This window comes from Pectinophora gossypiella, chromosome 5, assembly GCF_024362695.1.
Source record: "Pectinophora gossypiella chromosome 5, ilPecGoss1.1, whole genome shotgun sequence".
Taxonomy (NCBI): Eukaryota; Metazoa; Arthropoda; class Insecta; order Lepidoptera; family Gelechiidae; genus Pectinophora; species Pectinophora gossypiella.
In genome coordinates this window covers 1,938,175-1,959,342 of record NC_065408.1, presented here as the reverse complement: position 1 = coordinate 1,959,342, position 21,168 = coordinate 1,938,175, and the positions used below count along the sequence as shown (strand labels likewise).

General features: G+C 37.0%; 2 protein-coding genes and 1 long non-coding RNA gene across 4 annotated transcripts in view; 1 reads left to right on the top strand and 2 right to left on the bottom strand.

Moving 5' to 3' along the window:
* LOC126366576 (uncharacterized) overlaps positions 1-16,819 on the bottom strand; it is a 29,301-nt gene extending 12,482 nt beyond the window's left edge. Inside the window, exons 1-20 of the mRNA XM_050009722.1 lie at positions 16,809-16,819; positions 16,035-16,118; positions 15,130-15,222; positions 14,434-14,589; positions 14,069-14,254; positions 13,788-13,847; positions 13,606-13,695; positions 12,940-13,173; positions 12,438-12,521; positions 12,262-12,324; positions 11,815-11,895; positions 11,150-11,389; positions 10,412-10,579; positions 7,658-7,768; positions 6,717-6,866; positions 5,817-5,924; positions 5,215-5,358; positions 3,959-4,063; positions 2,006-2,167; positions 498-593 (exon numbers count right to left, since the gene is read on the bottom strand). Coding sequence (XP_049865679.1) covers positions 498-593; positions 2,006-2,167; positions 3,959-4,063; positions 5,215-5,358; positions 5,817-5,924; positions 6,717-6,866; positions 7,658-7,768; positions 10,412-10,579; positions 11,150-11,389; positions 11,815-11,895; positions 12,262-12,324; positions 12,438-12,521; positions 12,940-13,173; positions 13,606-13,695; positions 13,788-13,847; positions 14,069-14,254; positions 14,434-14,589; positions 15,130-15,222; positions 16,035-16,110 — 2,407 coding nt within the window. The 5' untranslated portion in view covers positions 16,111-16,118; positions 16,809-16,819. The remainder of the gene's footprint in view (positions 1-497; positions 594-2,005; positions 2,168-3,958; positions 4,064-5,214; positions 5,359-5,816; positions 5,925-6,716; positions 6,867-7,657; positions 7,769-10,411; positions 10,580-11,149; positions 11,390-11,814; positions 11,896-12,261; positions 12,325-12,437; positions 12,522-12,939; positions 13,174-13,605; positions 13,696-13,787; positions 13,848-14,068; positions 14,255-14,433; positions 14,590-15,129; positions 15,223-16,034; positions 16,119-16,808) is intronic.
* Positions 1-21,168, top strand: part of LOC126366622 (cardioacceleratory peptide receptor-like) — a 478,107-nt gene that overhangs the window by 266,847 nt on the left and 190,092 nt on the right. The gene's annotated exons all lie outside the window — the stretch shown is intronic.
* Positions 19,202-20,626, bottom strand: LOC126366687 (uncharacterized). Its single transcript, XR_007566381.1, has 3 exons — positions 20,487-20,626; positions 19,541-19,667; positions 19,202-19,293 (listed from the first exon to the last, which is right to left on the bottom strand). It is a non-coding gene; the product is annotated as an uncharacterized LOC126366687 (long non-coding RNA).

Here is a 21,168-nt window from a genome sequence, read left to right as displayed (position 1 = left end):
ATCTTATGTAAGACAGGCAAAGATTCGTAGACCATACAGCTATTACTTCAATAGTTTATACTTTGAAGTACCCATCCAAGATGGACCTAAACCTTATCTTCAGTTTTCATTATCATATGAAACTAAAGCGTTATCTTCTATTTAGCTTTCGCTTCGCTTAGGCTTAAAATCCGTTTAAGCCTAAGCGAAAATTTCTAGAATCGGACGGGGTTTGAAAAAGAGTCTCTTGTCAAGCTCTTGTAAATTCTATCTGAAATATGCAGCCACTTTTGTTAATGAGGTCTACGTAATGATGTCTTGTACATAAATATATCATTATCAATCAATAACAACATAACACAAACAAACAATAACTAATAAACATTAAGGCGATGCACTTTAGCACTTATGAAAAGATATTTCTATTAACTTTAAATCATATTAAAAGTTACAATTGAATACAATTACTTACAATTGAAAAGGTTGACGATTTAATTTGAATAAAATGTGAAACTCACTCGGATAGCCAATTTTAGCGTAATTCATTTCAAAATTCTTCTTTCTGTTTTGATTTTCCGAATCTAAATGTGCGTGTCCGCATGTCATGATATTTCCTGAAAAACGTAAATCGCATAAAAAAATTAATTTCAGGAATGGTGATTGATCAATCTTAAAAGGACACCTATTAAAAGGTCGCCTATTGTGCTTATGTTTTTAATCGTATGTTTATGTCCTATGTATATATCGTTGTGCAATAAAGTATTATTGATTGATTGATTGATTGAAGGACACAAACAGTCCCACTCTCAGGTTTAGAACATACCCGGGTAGATAAGCAGATGCTTATCCCTAAACACGTTCAGATGGACGTGTTTTATAGTTTTATTCGCTCTCAATCCAGCATTGAATAAACAATTATAGTCATTATAACGTAGTTAGGTAATGTTGAATCTCAGAATCTCTACATCCCTTCATTAGTTTAATTAGCTGCGAAGTGATGAATACAGTATCTGCCTACATAATAATATCTGTTGGAAGACGTGAAGTACTGATTAGGATAGTATGGTCTAATTAAGATGTCTTGTTTAGATAATTGGAAAGTCTGTGATTTCAATTATAACCTATATTCGATTCTATTTATCTACTCATCCTGTGTCTACCCACTACTGGGTATAGGACTTCTCTCTTTCACACCATCCTTTCCGGTCCTGTGCAAATCTCATCCATTGCTTTCGATTACTTGGTATTATTTCTCTCCTACCTAGTTTGGAGGCGAGGGTGTGCTGCCGCCAAAGAATGTATTCGGGACACTGAACAGAGCATAGTACGCCGATAGCCACAAGTTGGTAGTGTGACTAGGGATCGACGATCGAACGGTGTCATGTTGGAACGCGTCGCGCTGTGTAAACTTTGCTTGCGCGTTTCAGGACTGCATTATTGAATTGTAGCGCCATCTGTTTCATGTAGGCGGAACTAGCTGGTCACCTAGTTAGGTCCGTCACAGAGAAAATCACTTCCGGATGCAATTTTTGTTGACAAAACCCCGCAATCCTCTTTATGTTTTCCAACTAAATATTAATGTGTGTAACTATATTTTAATGTTGTAATGTATATGTGTGTCGTAGGTTTTACCTAAATATACTTTTTTATTATTATTTTTTTTTCAATAGACACGCTAGTTTTAATCGAGATAAAAAATTTTGGGTTAAATTTACTTGGAATGAAATTAACTGAATGAAATTGAAGTTTAAAAAAAACATATAATTTTTTTAAGTAGTTTTGACGATACCTAACCTGACGATACCTATATTTTGTTAGAATTCGGGTAAGTAAGGAAATTTTTTACTTAAGCCTGATTTTTCCGGTCTTCTTACTCTTGCTTTGAACTTCGTAAAAATATTTTTTTCATCACAAAAGTCAGATGGTCCTGTGTCACTGGTTTGTTCATCAAACGGGGATCGCCGATTCGATTCACGTTACCGGACTTGCGAGTTATTAATTTATACGTGCAATTTACTCGCCTTACCTGTATTCAGAGTTTCCACATTCTCTGCATTTTCCACAATAGGCGTCAATGGAGTCCCTGAGGAATCCTCAGGGTCGAAGTGCAAGTTTGGTTTCACTGGCTGCAGCGGCATTTTCTCAGATTTCTTTATCGGTATATCTATGTCGAGCGTCTCGGTTGGTTCTAAGAAATAGACACATAAAATAACGTAAGCTCATGACTTTATCCCAATGGGGTAGTCAGAGGCACATCGATCGCAAAATGAACTAACTCCCCATACTTCACTTATAAAAAAAACAATAATGAATTTGAGGCAAATTCATTATTGACACGAGGCAAAATAAGTTATTTTGATGTGCCAATAACTAAATACATTTTAATCACGTAAATAAGAATTTTCACATAACAACTAAAAACTGATCGAAGACTTTTCAATTAAGTTATTTATATTGGATAATCTGTGTTTCTCCACAATCACAAAAAAAAAAAAAAAACTTTACAGATTGCCTTATGGGTAGGTTGAGTTATTGACTGGGTCAAAGACACATTAGGTAATATGAAATGATAGTCTACGTTTTCTGTGTCGAGAAATAGAAGCCATTTTAAGATGATCAAAAAACAATCTCGTATTCATTTATTTTTGACTTATTTAATTTTGAATCTTATTTTTGAGCACATGATAAACATGAATGCGAAAACAAATTCGAAAATCATTGGATTTTTAAATACGTACCAAAAGTATTAATAAAAATCAATTCAAAATGTCGTTGGTCCCGATTACTACTTACTGATGTAAGTAATTACTCGTTACATGAGCCATGTCAGGGGCCTTTGGCGGCTCAATAGTAACCCTGACACCAGGGTTGATGAGGTTGGTACTCCACCTCACAACCCACACGATAGAAGAAGAATTCAAAATGTGATTTTTCAAAAAAGCGCTTACATGGTTTTCACTTTAACGCGAAGTATATCACTTAATGTCACTATAAATTATTTTTGTGCGGTGAAATGTTCTACTGACGCCGACAAACTTAAAGAGAACATACATACATACATAAACTCACGCCCGTAATCCCAAATGGGGTGGGCAGAGCCACAAGTAATCAAAGACAACTTGCAGCCACTGTTGATACGAAGTCCTAAGAAAAATAACTACACTTAAAGACAACTATACTTAAAGAGAAATATCTCCGTAAGTATCTTGTCGACACTAGGCGTATTTTGACACAATAAAACGTAACAATGAACCATATTTTATGCGGCATCGCAGTTATTTTTCAATGCGAATGAAAAATCACCGCCTTACACCATGCGTCTGCACCATTAGGCGAAATTGTGAAGATTCCCCGAATAAAAGGATGAAATATCATCATGAGTTCGTATTTTGCCGAAGTCATACAAGACGCATTTTACTTTTGTCGAAGATTCCACGCGGATTCCTAACGGACGCTGACTGTCGGACGGTTAATACTGATTGCAATTCATCGACTCTTGTGTGTGGGTTGGTTGTTAGATGAATTACCAACCTCATCAACCCTGGTGTCAGGGTTGTTATTGAACCGCCAAAGGCCCCTGACATGGCTTATGTAATGACTACATTACGAAGCCGGGACCTACTGTCCCGTGGTTCAGTGGTAGATAGAGTGTTGGGCTCACAATCCGGAGAGAAAAATATTTATCTTTTTTCATTTAAGTATGTGCCGTTTGTATGAGAATACAAAACGGTGACGTAATTAATAGGTAACGATGTAAATATGTCGTTTTGTCGATTGGTGGTAATAAGTAAACTCTAAGTCACGTCATTCTGTCAAAAATATGAACAAAAACTCACCCCCCCCCCCCTCGGTCTTACTTTAGTCTTCAGTCGTATGGGCGCATCGCCAGACATCACATACACAGATGCGCGTGTACGATAATTCCAATGTGTAGTGTCTGAGTAAAACGAGGTGTTTTGTATGAAGTAGGCGATATTACCTTGTTCTGTAATAGGCGTCATTTGAGTGGCTATTTCCTTCATAGAGTTGCAGAGCGCGAACACCGACAGTGGCTGCTTGTAACCAGTTTTGCTGGATCTCTGGCCTTTGAATGACAAAAATCAAAAATGTGTAGTCATAAGTACACGGTGTCAACCAAACTTTTTCTTTCATCAAACAAAAATAGTAGAAAATAATAACATCAACTCTGGTATCGGGGTTATTATTGACTCGTCAAAGGCCCTTGGTTATGTAACAACTACACAAGTACACAGAAGACTAGCAAACGCTCCATCATAACATCAGCCCCCGCGACACAGTAACCACACCGCGTGCATCGCGAATCAAGGGAATCAAGAGCTTCAACCACTAGAAGCAGTGAATGGTATCTACATACTATTTACGTCACTGTTATTTTATTAGTCACTGATTAAAGAGCCACGCTTTTGTCTTTTTATTTAAGTATCGTTAAATATATTTAACTCAATAATAACCCTGACACCAGAGTTGTTGGGGTTGGTAATCCACCTCACAACCTACACGATAGAAGAGAAGAATATTTAACTTAAATATGATATGAAGTCATAAAAATAATATTATATAGAAAGACTTATACCGTATACTTCTAAACATCTGAAATTGGGTAGTTTCGTAGGTCAAAGATAAATTATGAAATTCTGATTACTAAATAAAAACAGATCTAAAGGTGACAAAAAACGTTTCTGTTTTCTATTTAAGTTATTCAGATTCAGATTCTAACTCTTCTTCTCTTAGTTTCTTTTTTTTTTATTCATGAATAAATTGTGTCATATAGAAATAACACAGGATATATTTTACTCCTTTCACACACACACACCTTATATTAAAACCAAAATCCTCCCACCCGACGGACATCGCACCAAAGACTCCCCTTTTTTACTTTTTGAAACTGCCTTACGTCCCATTCATTAACCGTTCTCCTTTCATACCATAAACAATCAAATTCCCATTCATTATCCTTACATAGCATTCTCACTTTTCTACAGCTAAATTGTGAGATAATAACTCGGGATATTTTTTAAATGTCTTTACTCCTTTTGCACCTTATATTAAAACCAAAATCCTCCCACTAAAGAAAAATTTAATAATAAGTGCGATCGTAAGTAAGTGATTTTGTGACGTTTTCTATGAGGCATATTCCGTAGCAATTCGGTGTTTTGACGTTTAATAAAAAGTAACTGATTTGACTAGTTGGAAATTAGGTACCCTATCACTTACTTGTAATATAAACGTCCATGTTGTCACGGAGCGGGGCAGACAAGGTCTCAGCTGGATCTCCAACGTCGAAGCGAGATGTATGCGTCATTGTCGACTGCACTGATTGGCTCATCTTTGGAACTTCTTCGAGTTTCACACTTGTTTCTGAGATCCAAGATTTATTATCAGAATTAGTAACATAAAAAATATTTTTGTAGTAAACATCGTGAGGAAGCCCACATTATCGAGAAATGCATGAGTTTCTAAAATACCTATATTTTGAGGGATGATTCCGATTATGATTCTGAGTTGATATCAAGTGGATTTTTCCGTCGCAAAAGTATGGATCTGAAAATTACTTAAAAATTTCTAAACTTTTCATGAATTTTGCAACGGAGAATTCCTCTTGATCATGGTCTCAATTATCCCCCTCAGTATTCGTTACGATGCCACTAACACCCTGTATAACTTGACCTATGATGGTACGTCGGCTGGTTTTCCGTTCGTGGGTTGGAAGGTCAGTCGCTTCTGTAAAAACCTGTCAAAATCTTCAGAATAGGTAAGCGAACCCTGTGAAAACGAGAGAACCCTGTAAGAGATATGATAGTAATCAAGCATGTTACCTTGTTCAACACTGGGTGAGATCTGAGTACTCATTTCACGGACGGACTTGCACAAGGCGAATACTGACATCAGCTGACTGCGACCGATCTTGGTGGAGCGAGGAGTACCTAGCATACAAATATGGGTAGGTACTTCTCATCAAAATAGAGAAACAGTTCCGAAGTTTTCTTCAACAAAACATAACTTTTAATTAAATTTTAAATTTGAATTTGGAACATCAATTACAAACATTAGAACATCATTAAGAATTAAAACCTCATAATACCCGCAGTAAATGTATTTTTTATTTATTTGTTATACTCGTACTTACCTAATACATATTTCATATATAACATACATAAACAGCCTACGTATATACGTCCCACTGCTGCGCACAGAACTCCCCTCAATCAACCGGAGGGGGTATGGAGCATACTCCACCACGCTGCTCCATTGCGGGTTGGTAGAGATACTTTTACGGCTAATAGCTGGGAAAAACTACTTAAAGTGCCTCACTGGAATTATCTTACTTTCCTGAACAATCAGGACGATTAATTACTTTTATGATAAACTTATATGAAAAAAACGTCATGCAAAATATTTAGTTTTTTTATTGGAAGTGTACACTGTCCTGGGAGGTAAAAAGGCCACATAGAAGCACTTCATCTATTGCTATTTGACATTGGTTGACAATGGGTACTTACTTTTATATGCGCAAATGTAAAATTTCTTTTTAGGCGACTTCTTCCAATGTGGCCTTTTTAAGCGGCTTGGTCTCATTATTTCCAGCAAGAACGAGCCCTTATTTGACGTTAATTCATACATTACATTAAGTAATGTTTAGAATTAGAGAAGTCTCTAACAACAGGATTTTGGAAGACCGCAGATGTATTATTATTTAAATTGACAACGGAACTTACTGTATATACTATTGTAGTTACTGTATTGTATTGTAGCATCAACTTTATTCTTGTTCTTGCTATCTGTCATGGTCTTGGCGGTCATTTCCCCAACAGACTGCGTGGAGGTCGCGTCTGTCACAACTCCAGCTGACAAACGACTTGGTACTTCTGGGGAAGACAAAATAATTATGATATTCATAAATGTGATAATAACGGCCTCTGTGGTGCAATGAGTGAGCATTGGGCTCACAATCTGGAGGTTCTGGATGCATACAAAGTGTATGAGAGAGACATGGCGTACTAGAGAACTAGCATAGTACCCTTAGCCTCTCACCACCACATACTTTCTGTCTAGCTTGCCTCTCACACGAGGGCGGGGAAAATTGCTCCACCCTGTCATTCTCTGTTTGGCGTCCACATTATTTTTTTCAAATTCAAATATATTTATTTCAGACATTAACACATTCATAGGGGGTTAGTATGAAAGGAAACTTAATAGTTAATGTTATCTTAATAATTTACTAATAAATAAGACCTGGGTGTCGGTAATATATGAGCCTTTGTCCAATGCTAAAAAATGAACCCTGGGCGCAGGCTGCCACAATTTTCAGAGGCTGTTTCAGCTGCCACGCACCCTGCACATCAAGGATGCTACTCTCTCATAATAGCAGCAAAGCCATGTACATGGGCATCTACGAACATCCCTGATGCGCTGCAGAATCGCGGCAGCCGAAGCAGCATCCTGAACATATTATTATATAATACTCTCAGAGAGCTGAGAGCTTTCTGTGTATAGTTGACCCACAGGCTGCAGGTGTAGAACGACTGACAGTAAGCCTTGAATGCAATTTGAAGTCCTGTTTTCGTTTTTCCAAATCAAAAATACCGAGTTTTTTTATATTTGCAAGTCCACTCCGTTATTCTTTTCTATTTCTCATTCTAGCAGAGTAATTACTAACCATCTTCTATTGAAGAGTACTGAACGTGTACGGACTTATGTGCCGCCGACAAACCCTTTGTATTTGTGACTAGGTTCATACTTGTTCCGGTGTCACATCTTAAATTGGTATCTGAAAAGAAGATTTTAGGTATTAATTAACCTTTCAAAAGGGCCTTAAGCAGGTTGCAGACCAGCATGATCGAATGCAGTGTGTACCTGTAATCGGGGCACATATACAAAAACTAACTTAAGACAAATCTTTAATAAACTTCCAGAAAGTATCAGAGGCCTGCCTATAAGAGTGTTTAGACGATCTTTGTTTACGCTACTGAGCGAGAACCCCTTTTATAGTGTCAATGAATTTCTTGATCACAAAACGTAATAATTAATTGTATATAAAACTGTATGGCTCTTTACTTTATTCTCTCTCTCTATTTAAGAGCTGCGCTCTTGTCGGTGGAGTAATCGCCATTCCTCTCTTCTTCCCGCCAAAACCTTCACCTCCCGATACGACACGACCTGCACCTCCACCACCACCTCCTCATCTCACTTCACCTTTTCTTTATTAATGTATGTTATTTTTTAATTCAATGTTAAATTGTATAATAATTTGTATTATGTATTTATATTGTTTTGTATTATAATGTACTTAAATGTTGATTGTAATTGTATGTTGCACGACCTCTCTGTATTTGCATACCAATATTGTTTTGGTTAAATGTGTGAAACTTTAATTTAGTCGTATATATCAACCAATGTACCACATTTACTGCAAATAAATGATTTGATTTGACTTGATTTTTTTTAACTTTACAATATGCGTACTGTTGGTATACCTATCTAAATAAAATAAAGAAAAGATGGGGTATGTGGTGAAGAATGACCTGTGCTTGTGCAGTGTATCCGAAAATGACACGTTTGATAGAGTGAAGTGGAGAAGAAATACAAAGAAGGCAGACCCCACTATCAGATGGGAATAGTACACGCTCTTTTTCTTACACTGCAAATGTTGTGTGCACCTATAATTGGCTTATGTAACAGTCTAATTCCTGATGTAACTTTTATTTTATTTAATACATACATACATACATAAACTCATACCTATTTTCCACCGGGGTAAGCAGAGACTATAGAATTCCACTTGCTTCGATCCTGACACACTTCCCTTGCTTCCTCCGCATTCATCAATCGCTTCATACACGCACGTCGGTTTAGAATAGATCGTATTAAACCTTTTCTAAGGACTTCTCCAATTTGGTCAATGTAAGTCAATCAATCAATCAATAATACTTTATTGCACAACGACATATACAAAGGACATAAACTTACGAATAAAAACTTAAGTACAATAGGCGGCCTTATTGCTAAATAGCAATTTCTGCCAGGCAACCTTAGGGTGAAAGAAGTTATTGCATTGGAGCACGGACTGGTGCAATAAACATACGAACAAAAATAAAAAATAATTAAATAAGAAAATAGTCCTTCTCGGTCTTCCTCTGCCAGCTCTACCATCAACTTTCCCTTTACATACCGCTTAATTATTATTTTTGCTTATTTAATGTTTATTATATAAGCTGTTGGTGTACCTTTTTTATAAATAAATAAATAGTAAAGGAGAGATGGAGATACAGCAGGTTGCAGACCATATTGACATAGCTGAAGCCCACTGTAGTGAGAAGTTTGTAAATGACGTGAATCGTGGATGGAATCCTTCCGAAACATGAAGGGAAGACATTTACCCAGCTGTAGGACAATATAGGCTAACCTTGAACTTGAAACGATCTTTATCTTAAGAGAAAATTGCAAAAGACAATATTATCTTCACTTATTAAATGATATAATAATGTTATTATGATATAAGCAGCAGGTGCGCGAATTACATTAAATTATAAAATTACATTAAATTATAAGAGACCTTAATTAACAATGGACTAATGTCTATTGTTCCTGAATCTGATTTTCCGTCAGGTGTCATCCAGATTAATTCTCGGTTTATAACGGGCTGTTTATTATGACAAAGACGATCTCGATATTGAAGACTCACAAATATTTTTCTACTTTTAGAAAGCATCACATAAGGCGACGAGTGACAGTTAAACAAGTGACTGATGTATTTGTGTCCTTATTAATTACATCCCGCTTAGGGACGGTACTGAAAAGTATCCAAACGCATCCTACTAGGAGCAAGAATGTCTGTTAAGTCCTGTAAAAAAAACAAGTATATATATCACCACACGCCGGTACTGCGTGCCCGTGCTCTCCTCAACTCTGTTCTCGCTTCGGCACCACATTGCGAATTGTTTGGAAGTGCGATTGTATGTGTGTTGAGTGAATGTGTAAAAATATTCGAAACTTTGATGCCTGTTAGTACTGTCCAATGATATTATTATAATTAATATTAGTAATACAATGTGAAGTAGTTTAAGGTCTTGTAATAAGAATCTTGTTTGTGACGCAATAGATCGCATTAAATCTCGAGGAGTGGATATCTGTTATTCGAGCCCTGCTTTCCATCATCATCACTAATTTAAGAGCAACGCTCTTGTTGATGTAGCATTCTCCATGATACTTTTTTAAGGAAAAATAAGGCAGTGGTTTCCCTCTTGCCTTGCGCCCCGCAGTACTCTGTCTGACGCGATTGGGGTAGCGGCCAGATTAGTCTATAACCTGCTTCCTAACAAGGGATAAAAGGATAAGAAGAAGAAGAAGGAACCCAATGGATATATATATCTGTAATGTTGCAAATGTGAGTGTAAATAAATAAAATACTCACCTTCCTCATCAGCGTACTTCACGTATTGCACGGATTGAGAACAAGTATTCTTACTTTCTAGTACTCTTAATTCTGTTGAGGATACCGGTTGAACTGATCTGGTCGCGTAATGCTTGGTGACTGTATTTACTGATGTTGACAGGTGTTTGGAGAATGCTCCATTATTGGCTGTTAAGAATATTGTCAATTAGTCAAAAAGTTAATTTAAGATCATTTATGTTCAATGTAAGATCATTTATGTTCGATCCGGAGGTCCCATGTTCGAATCCCGGTGGGGAAATATCACAAAAATCACTTTGTGATCCTTAGTTTGGTTAGGACATTACAGGCTGATCACCTGATTGTCCGAAAGTAAGACGATCCGTGCTTCGGAAGGCACGTTAAGCCGTTGGTCCCGGTTACTACTTACTGATGTAAGTACGTAGTCGTTACATGAGTCATGTCAGGGGCCTTTGGCGGCTCAATAGTAACCCTGACAGCAGGGTTGACGAGGTTGGTACTCCACCTCACAACCCACACGATGAGAGATGATTCAAATCATAATAAATTCTGAGTTAATATCAAGTAGAATTTTCGGTCGCAAAATTCATGTTTTTATTATTTTATTTTTTTAATTATTTTCATTTCTATACTTTTGCTATAGAAAATTCACCTGAGTCATGGTCCGAATTATCCGTCAAAGTTTTCGTTACGATATAACTGCGAGGTGCTATGTTATGTTATATAAAAATCACTTACAAAAGTCATCCAAGTCATACTGGACATAACAATTTGTCTTGTTGACGTTTTTATCAGTTGAAGGTCTTTGGTTTTCATCGCTACCGATGGATATTATGGTAATTGGTGTTTTTCTTGTTATCGCCATACCAACAGATCTGTTCACAGTTTCTATCTTCTTCACCGAAGTGGCCATGCCGAAGGATTTGCGTGGCGTTTCCACTGTGCCTATATTAGCCGATACTTTCTTTGGACTGGACTCTGAAAATGTCAAAAAATCTGGGTGTTAAAAAGCAATGCATCTCAAAAAGTAATACAGCAATTTGAAATTTGCGTATCTAAAAGTTTAATTAAATTAATTGTTAATGATAATGAATCAATAACAAAAATAATTGTAGATTCGAAAATGTTAAATATACCTTCAACAAATTTGTCTATGATAATTACGTAACATAAATGATTCTGATTTCTGAATAAATTATTTATTAATTTATATTTTTGTTTATTCATTTTATTTCATTATTTTTATTAAGTATTGTTTATTAGCGCAGTTGTAACTGCATTATCCAATCAAATCAAAATCAAATCATTTATTCGCATAGGATTTCATGGGTTGTAAAAAGTTGATAGGTTGATCAATCACTGTTAAGTGTTCAATTCCTGTATTGTAATAGAAAACGCATTACCAAGATGAATTGGTGTAGGTAGATCGTCTAAAGAAGTTGATTCTTCAAATCCAAATATCCCGCTATTGGTACACGTTGCATCTGGAGACAAGGCAAACATTTTAAACAATACACAATTACTCTTATTTCAATTAGCTATAGTTTATGTTACGATCCACTCAGTTATCAAAAATTCCACAATTGTTGTTTGTTAACTTTTGGCGGTCCCTCATGAACTCTTATTGCGACCCCTATCCTCTATTTCCATACACAATAGTTTAATAATGCGGTTTTGATTTTAAAAGAACTGGGTTTTAAGACCATCTGATTAGGATCTACGCTAAACGTTAACGTGAGTGACTGAAGCCATTTCTGAAAATGTTGTATTTGTATTCTCTTTTGAGCAAAAACATTCGCAGTTTTTGTCATAATTTTACATGAATTTATAAATTGTAATGATGTAAGTACCTGTCACTTTCGTTACTTCCTTAGGAGTTAATACTGATGATGATATTGATAAAACTTTGATCCCTGAAAATAAAATGATTATTATTTGCGTCAAATACGAGTTGTTACGTAATATGATGTTACTTTGTGGCATAATTTTTTGGACTATAAATAAGATCCACAAAATATTTAAGTACCTGTCAAAGTGAGAACTGGGTCTTTTGAATCCGTAATAACAGCACATTCCTTTTTTGGCAAATCATTATGTGAAACTGATGTACCTGTGAAAGTTAAAAATGTCTTTAAAACAACAAAATATACCCGTAATTCAAGTAAGAATGGACAGAATGAAAATATCTTCAAGAGACAATTCAATTTAAACTCGTCACTGATGTTGTCGTTTACGATACAGATACTATTGATACTGGCGGTATAATTCATTATAATGAATCTATTAAGACAGGAGAAGATCCCATAGACAATTGGTACAACAATAGGGTTAAAAGGCCACATAAAAGTAATTTATCTGAGAAAGCAATAATGCTATTTCATATTTGTTGACAATGCGCACTTACTTTTATATGCAATATTGCGTTTTAGATAAATTGTTTCAATGTGACCTTTTTAACCACCCAGCTCCTTAAAAAAAGTAACAAATTAGAAATAGCTAATAAATAATTTGGTGTCACAAAAACTTACAAGCAACACAAGTATTCCGTTTTTCTGGTAGTGTCTGCGTCATAATAGCACTGCTTTTGCAAGGCGTCTGGGTGACAACTCGTGCTATCGGAGACTCACTGCGCCATAATTTGTTCAACGATCTTTGGAAGTTCCTTATAGAGACACGAAGCGGCATGTCTGGTGTCGGTACAACTTTGGATAATGGCGATGTGTTCAAATGTCTCATGCTTATGTTTGAAAATGGCATGTCACCTGTGGATATTTTAGTATCAACTTTAATACGTTATTGCTGCTAGGAACCTGTTGAGAAACCTGTGATGCATAATTTCAGGGTCGAGATCAAGGAACCTTGGTAAAAGTGTTGGGTTTAATACTATTATCCCCTTATGTCCGAAGACAACATATATACATGATGGATGACACACCACTTTCGTTTCTTCCACTCTCATCAAAGACTTCATGCATGCTCGCCGGTTTAGAGTACACTTTTATGTGACAATTGCCAATTTAAGATATTTGAAAATACAGAAAGAGCTTCTCGTTTTGATGAATCGAATCTTAACATTGTTATATAATCATCAGCCAGATTTCCGCTCAATAATACATGTTACGTACAAAGCGGGAAAGAGGGAATTAAAAAAAATATTGTTAGAAATTACTACATTTATTTATAGTAATTTGTACCTTTTACGTTTAAATTTCCCGAGGTCCGGAATAACCGTGGTTTAGTATCGCAGCTAGAAGTTAGTTTACTTGTATAGCTATCCGTGTAATCTGGAGGAAGAAAATTCAAGCTCTTAATATTTTATCAAGAGCTAAGCTAAACAAAATCGTTTTCATTCTTCAACTAACTTTTCAATACATACCATTATTTAAAAAACTTGCCATCTTGGTCCCTGGCTCAACCAATCCTGGAAACGACTGCCCTACAAATTCAAAATTATGCTGAGATTGTTTGTCTGTAAAGAAATGATAACGGAACTTTTCACAATATGAAATATCCTGTAAGTAAGAGACATCAGATTTAATTTTTTGATCTTGTACGATGAAATCGTTGCCTTTATCAGTATCATCGAAAAACGTGTCAGCTAGGGGAAAACTATAGAATTTGGCAATCTATTACTAAGGACCCCTAATATTTACTTACCTTCGGTAAAAGGATTTTCATACTCCATCCCAGTGCAGCCATCGCAACTTTGGATGTCTTCGGTCTGTCGCGCGCTATTCTTGAAAACTGTGGAATATCGTGAAGGGCTGCTCTGTCGAAGACGCGTATCTGCCATTGGGTCCCATTTGGGTAGAGCAGGGTACGCAAAACTTGTCGATTTTGGGTCTGCAAACGTTGTTATAGAGATCGATATTGTGATTTTTCGTACTGTTTTCTCGAGAATATTTTAACGACTACATTTTAAGTTCGAGTACCACTTAGCAATAATGTCATTATCATCACACCACCTTTTCTTGGGTCAACCACGATAGCAGCGACGAAGTACAAAAATAATTTAAACTTACTTGTACTGTAACAGGTCCTTTTATTAAATAAAGACGACCTTATAGACGAAAAGAAATTATTGTAACTGGTGAAGGGGTTGGTCGAGTGATCGGTGAGTCCACTAAGTTTGAGGCCACTAAGTTTAAGTTTGCTTGGGAGCGAGTGGTTCTTCATTTCTAAAAAAAAAAACAATAATAATTAATACAGAGTCTTAGTGATACCATACCGAATACTGAGGGGTATGAGCGCAAAAGTATGGAAATGAAAATATTTTTTTTCCAAATAAAGAAAGTTATGAATTTGGCGACGGAAAATTTCACTTGATATTAACACAGAATTAAGAGCTACGAACTTGTATATTCCACAATTATTGCTAATAATATGCATTATTCTATTGGTACAAAAATTGCTACTTCAGGAAGGTATTATGTTAATTTATTTATTGAAGTTTTATTGAAGCCAAACAACAAAAAGTGCGGACTAATAATGCACTTCAAGAATCCAAACAATAATTAATAATTCTAAGAATACTTATCCGAAATTAATACCCATTCGCGTTGCAAATAAACAGCATTTTTCGACTTTTAAAGGGCTTTTTCGCGTAACTTAAAGGTCTGAAAGTTTAGGGACCAATTGTGTTAAGGACGTGGTCATTTTACTGATGTTCGACGTCAAAAAGCACTTTGGACGAGATGTTAATAAATTAGATTTGTTACCTGAGTGCAGTTTGTTATAGGCTGCTAGCCAGGAGTTGACTCGTAGTGAAGTGACGATTGCTATTGATTTTTGATCTTTTTCAGTAAACGTTGCTGTGAATGAAAATTTTATTGAGTCAATGTCGTTGCTTTCAACTGCTTTATTATTGTGGATTATACGAAATGACCCGAAAATTGAGTTTATCACTTTTTAAACTGTTCCTGGATTGATCAAGACATTGCAGGCTGAAGTCACCTTTCCAAAAATATAAGAAGTTTCCTTGTGTCGCCGCCGGTCCCCGCTACTTTTTACTGTAGTAAGTGCGTAGTTGTTTCATGAGACTTATCACGGGCTCAATAAAGTGCGCTGCATTGATTGGCATTTATGCCTATTCGGTAAGACAGTAGGCTGTGTGTGTATCAGAGTTTATTTGTGGATCATTATAATTATAACTATTAGGCTACATTTTGTATAATGCTATGGATGTAATCCTTGAAATGTTTTGTGTTTTGTTATTTTTTCTGTTTTAATGCGACGAATGCGTGCCGAGACAACCCTCTGTGGTTTAACGCCATCATTCAAACTATGTATTTAGATTAAGGATATAATGAAAAAGAAAAAAAAATAACCCTGACAGGGTTGCTGAGGTTGATTAATGCTTTGGTTTGATTGAATGGTTGAGTAAGAATAAATGAACGTAAAGAAATAAATCGGTTAAAATCACTAATGTCTAAACAATTTTATGGTCATTAAAATGCACAGCTGTTATCTTACAATATTTTAATCATAACGTTTAATAAAATATATGTCTATATGTTTAATATGTGTATATGTCTAATTAAATTGTGTTATGTTTTTCTTTTCCTGCTATACTTTGTGTTTGAGTGGTTAAATTTTATTAGTAAGAATAGTAAAATTTAAATACCTGTGTCTCTAAAAACGAGTATGGATGTCTGAATGTCCACGTCCTCGCATAACATGGTACGTTGAATGTACGACATCGCACGATCTGTAATTGCAAAAACACGTGATCGACGAGTGTGTTGAGAAGCCCACGTTTAAGCAATTCAACTGAAAAAGCAATATTGCAATTTGACATTTGCACATATGGAAGTGAGCAAAGTTAACAAATGTTTATATAAAGCAATAGCCGCATTTACGTGAATTGCTTCAAAGAGACTGGTGATTTTGTCCATAGCGACACCGTATCAAGACGTGATTACAAATACATATTATGTATGTAGAAAATTTTACCCTTTCACTTTTCACTTTTATACGTAGTTGTTTCACAATTGGCTCAACCATTAACAGACGGCGATACGGCTCACCACGTGTCACGTTGGTCTAACAGGAAGCTCGGTAAGGTGTGGTTCCTTATTTTGCGGTTTTGTGGTTCTTTATGTTATGTTAAAGTTCGAATAACTATCATCCTTTCACTTTTCACTTTCATAGTTGTTTCACAGTTTTCCCAACCATTAACAGACGGCGATACGGCTCACCACCTGTCACGTTGGTCGAACAGGGGGCTCGGTAAGGTGTGGGTACTTAGTTTTTTGCGATGGATGTACCTCTGACTACTTAAATTGGGATATGTACAGTCGTTAGCTTATGTTAAAGTTTAAATCCCGATAATCCTTAGTTTGGTTAGAATGATCACTCGATTGTTCGAAGGTAAGATAGTCCGTGCTTTGGTACTAACATCCTTGAGTTTTCAACCGAGTCTTGTTCCAAATAGCACAGCGTCTCGCTCTCGCCTGGGTCTTCCGCCACACGGTGTTACATCGACGGTAGCACACACAACACATCTTAGTGAACCGGATGCGTTGTACCCGGGTGCACGCTGAAACGAGATCGTGAGATCGTATACCACTCTCTTTATTTAAGAGCTGCGCTCTTGTCGGTGGAGTAATCGCTATTACTCCATAGATAGGGCGTGTAGAACGGTGGTTGCCCCAATCGCCTTCCGTTCCGCAGCACACCGACCAATTTCTCAATCGGTGATGTTCTAGCTAGAGCCCTACCAGAATCCATTAACCACCACCAAGAATACCACTAAGAATATGTATATCGTCACTGGAACGGGAACATTACGAACGTGCCGAAAGGCCATTTCAAAAAAAAGTTGTCTCTTCAAGCCTTTGTAATTTTTTACCCATTAAGCCAATTTAGGTGACTGTAGCTGTGGTAGCCCAGTTGGTAGAACGCTTGCCTCTCCTGTAAGGTTGCAGGTTCGAATCCAGCACAGGCGTAAACCAGGCCTGAATTCATGTTTGGATCATAAATGAGTATCACGTGCTCAGCGGTGAAGGAAAACATCGTGAGGAAATACGGAGGTATGTGACCTGACCTGTATTGGGCTGGTATTCCCTTTGCGAGTTGGAAGGTTAGACACGCTTCTGTAAAAACCGGAGCTGTAAAATCTTCAGGTTAGGTAAGCTGACCCTGTGAGAAATGGGAGAATGCTAAGGAGATGATGAATCCAATTTAGGTGACGACTACGTAACATTGTTTTTTTTCTATGCGGCAATTTATACATGTCAAAACATGGACAGCTATTTTAGCATATTTTGGCGCTTACGTAATTTTGCAGATATCTACACTTTATAACCTGGTCGTATTAACATAGATATTTGATATTTACTGAGACTTCGTATTAATTTATCAAACATGTTAATACGACAGGATACCAAGTAAATCCCCCGTTTATAAACCCCTGAATTCAACTTAATGAGTTTAAATTCACGTGTGGATTATATATAATTGATATCACGCGGTTTCCTGGATGTGTGCTCGGTTAATGGCAATAATTTCGCCCCCTGTTACGTGGAACTCAAACAGCTGGTGATTAATGTGTGTATTTATATACCATACATCTCATTCTGCTGAACATTATAACAAAAGTAATTTATCCAAACCTTTATATAGGTTGTAATAGTCATGCAAAGTTCTATGATTTCCTTGGACGGAAGCGTTCCCCATGCAAGTGTGGCGAAAACGATTCCTTCGATTTCGCTTGTGGCTTCTGTCTGTAAAATCTTTTTGGCAATTGCGACAATATTGATGGACTCCTGGAAACAGAAAAGTAAGATGTCTTTCAAGGTTATGGGATAGAAAACCAGTGAGTATTTAAAAAATGTAGGGTGCTATGTCAGCGGATTAGTATACAAGTACGGAAGTATAAGCATTTGAGTTACGATCTTAGGTCAGGTTAGGGACCTAGGTAACTCGCTGAAAGAAGCGGCGGAGAGGGAGCGGGAAGATTCTATCGACGCAGGCGACTAGTAGGGTTAACATACGCAATGTGGTAAAATTTTGTCACATCGATATAATTATGTCCTTTTGTCGATTGGTGCTAATATGTGAACCCAAATAAGTCATGTCGTTCTGTCAAAATACGAACGAAATCAAGTGGCACGCATGTTAGGGAAAAAAACAACTTATTGATTTCAGCATTTTATTGAATTGTTCGATAATTTTATCACGTTACGCATGTTAGTCCTGCTGGAAGGCGGCTACAGACGCTCTTGGTCGCGATAGACCACGCGTTGCCTTGACGGGGACCTGTGGACGGTGATCGGGGGTTCGCTGGTCTAGATCGAAGGTCCCGTGCCGTAAGGCAGCAAGGAGGAACACCGTTGGGTTGTTGTAGGTATACCAGCTGCACCTGCGAGTCCCACATAACCACTTTCCCCGCAGGCGACGTGGTATGCGTTACGTATTTCCCAACATAAAAAAAGAACTTAGGTATCTTAGGTAGGATAGGGAATGTTGTCGCTTCTTAATTCAAGCAATTTTTTTTAAGATTCCATTTCAGTCATGGATGTCTAATACATCATTCAAACACAAAAACGATTACCTTCAGGCGAAGGTTGTTGGTAGATTCTAACCTATAAGGACGTACATTGACCAAAAACTGGCATGCGTGTATGAAACGATTGGTAAATGTGAAGGAAGCAAGAGTAGTATGACAGGATCGAAGCAAATATATTCCACAGTTTCTCTTAGCCCGGTGGAAAATAAGCTTGAGTCACTTACCTTTATCACACTTCACATATTCATAGCGATATTCCAAATTGTCCCGCGGAACATTTTGTTCAGAACCCTGAACGTCATACATGAAGAAGCTTCTAGAATGGCTGCCGTGACATTCGGAGTGGTCGTCCATATAGTCGAGGGCGTATTGGCTGAAAAGTGGGTACAGACTGGAGCATTTCCTCGACCATTTCCATGTAATATAAAAAGACGCATCAGCCCAGTTCGTAGAACGTTTGAGTCTGACTGAGGTCGCAGGTTCAAATCCCAGCACGTCCCAATGATTTTCAAAATTGTTTCCGAATTCATATTTTGATCATAAATTATTATTACTTGATCAGCAGTAAAGGAAAATATCGTGAGTGAAAACAAAAAGTCAATACTCTAAGCTACACTCACCTGAAGTCATCCCTAACCTCTAGGTCGGTGGCTGCGATGCTGTCGGTGTGCTGAGAGTTGCAGACTGCTGCTGTGCTGTCAGTGTGGTGGGAGCCCGATGTCAAAATGTCGCCTTGGTGACAGGCCACTTGGAATGGAGAAGATTTTATAAGGCTAGTGGTGCTAAGTCCCGTAAACACCACCTAATTTTATTTTCAATTATATCTAATCATTTTCTTATCCGCCGAAAAGGAAAGGGCAATCGACAAGCATAAAATTTATGGAATACACGTCAATTTTAAGCACAAATTTAAAACAACCCTCTAAAAATTTTACATTGGCCAATAACCGGACAGAATTAAGTTGACAGCACACGCCAAACGGTTTGCTTGCATACCAGTGAGATACCTATGTGATTCACCCGGGTTATTCCTTATTTTACTCCTTCTTCCTAAAATTAACAGCTGTCAATTATTCGTCTCTTTCCTTTTCGGCAGATAAGAAAATGGCAGTTATAACTAAAAGTAAAATAGGAGATGTCTGCAGGAATCAGGGCCAATGACTATTCAGAAGATGCATAGGAATAATATCTTGGGAACCATTATTAGGATCATGTGCCCAGGTTTTTCTTGCAGCTACTTTTCCTTACCTAAGGAAACCAAACCAGAGCAGTTTTAGGAAAGGCCAGAGCAGTTTTAGATGGATGACACGTTCGACAAAATAAAATTATATTTATGCAAACATTGACGATCAATGTGAAACTCTATATTACCAAATGAATGAAGATATTTTTGAGTATGAGTTTGAGAAGATTTTGGTGTTATTCCAGTCAAGGATGCTTTCGTGGATGGATATGATTATAGGGATTTTATTTTAACACACACAACACAGAAACACAACATGAAGAGAGACAAAAGTATAAAGCTTTAGAAGCTTCTTCAAAATATGAATAGATGAACAATGTTACTAATATTATCCAAGTTGGTGGTCTTCTGCAGAACTTCTGATGAACACTCAACGAATGATCGGACGGGCTGGGAGTAACACAGCGTGCATAGTTCCGTGGAGGTTGAGGGAAACTGGAAGGTCTTGTTCACTCCATGTTTAGGATACCCTTTGACAAAGAAGACAAATAGGTAAATAAACTTGCAAACAAAATATTATGAATCGCGGCTCAAAACAGATCAATTGAATACGCCCGTGCAATTTTCATCTGGCCTGGCACATAATAATAATAAAACTTATTAGGTGCATTCGAAATTCAAAAATTAAGAGCTTCATTCTGGTCGGTGGAGTTCTTTCCACATTTGTCGATCTATTGCAAGTTCCTTGGAATGTGACGAGACGTCTATTGGCCAGACTCTGGTCTGGTCTGGTTTGAGCTGGTTGGGTCTGGAACTTATTATATATGCGACTAATAATCAACGTAAGAACTGTATTTACCTTTTCCAGTACTGCCTGTATCATTGCCTGTGTCTGTAGAACAGTCAGGTCTATGCTTCATCGTGTTATCTCGTATTAAGACGGTTGGCTGGCTCGAAAGAATTGTTGCTACTGAAATATTTCATGATTAATTAATTTATTTATTTAAAAGCATATCGCTGCCATTACAAACGAGTCCAATGCGATAGCACACCCAACCACTTCAT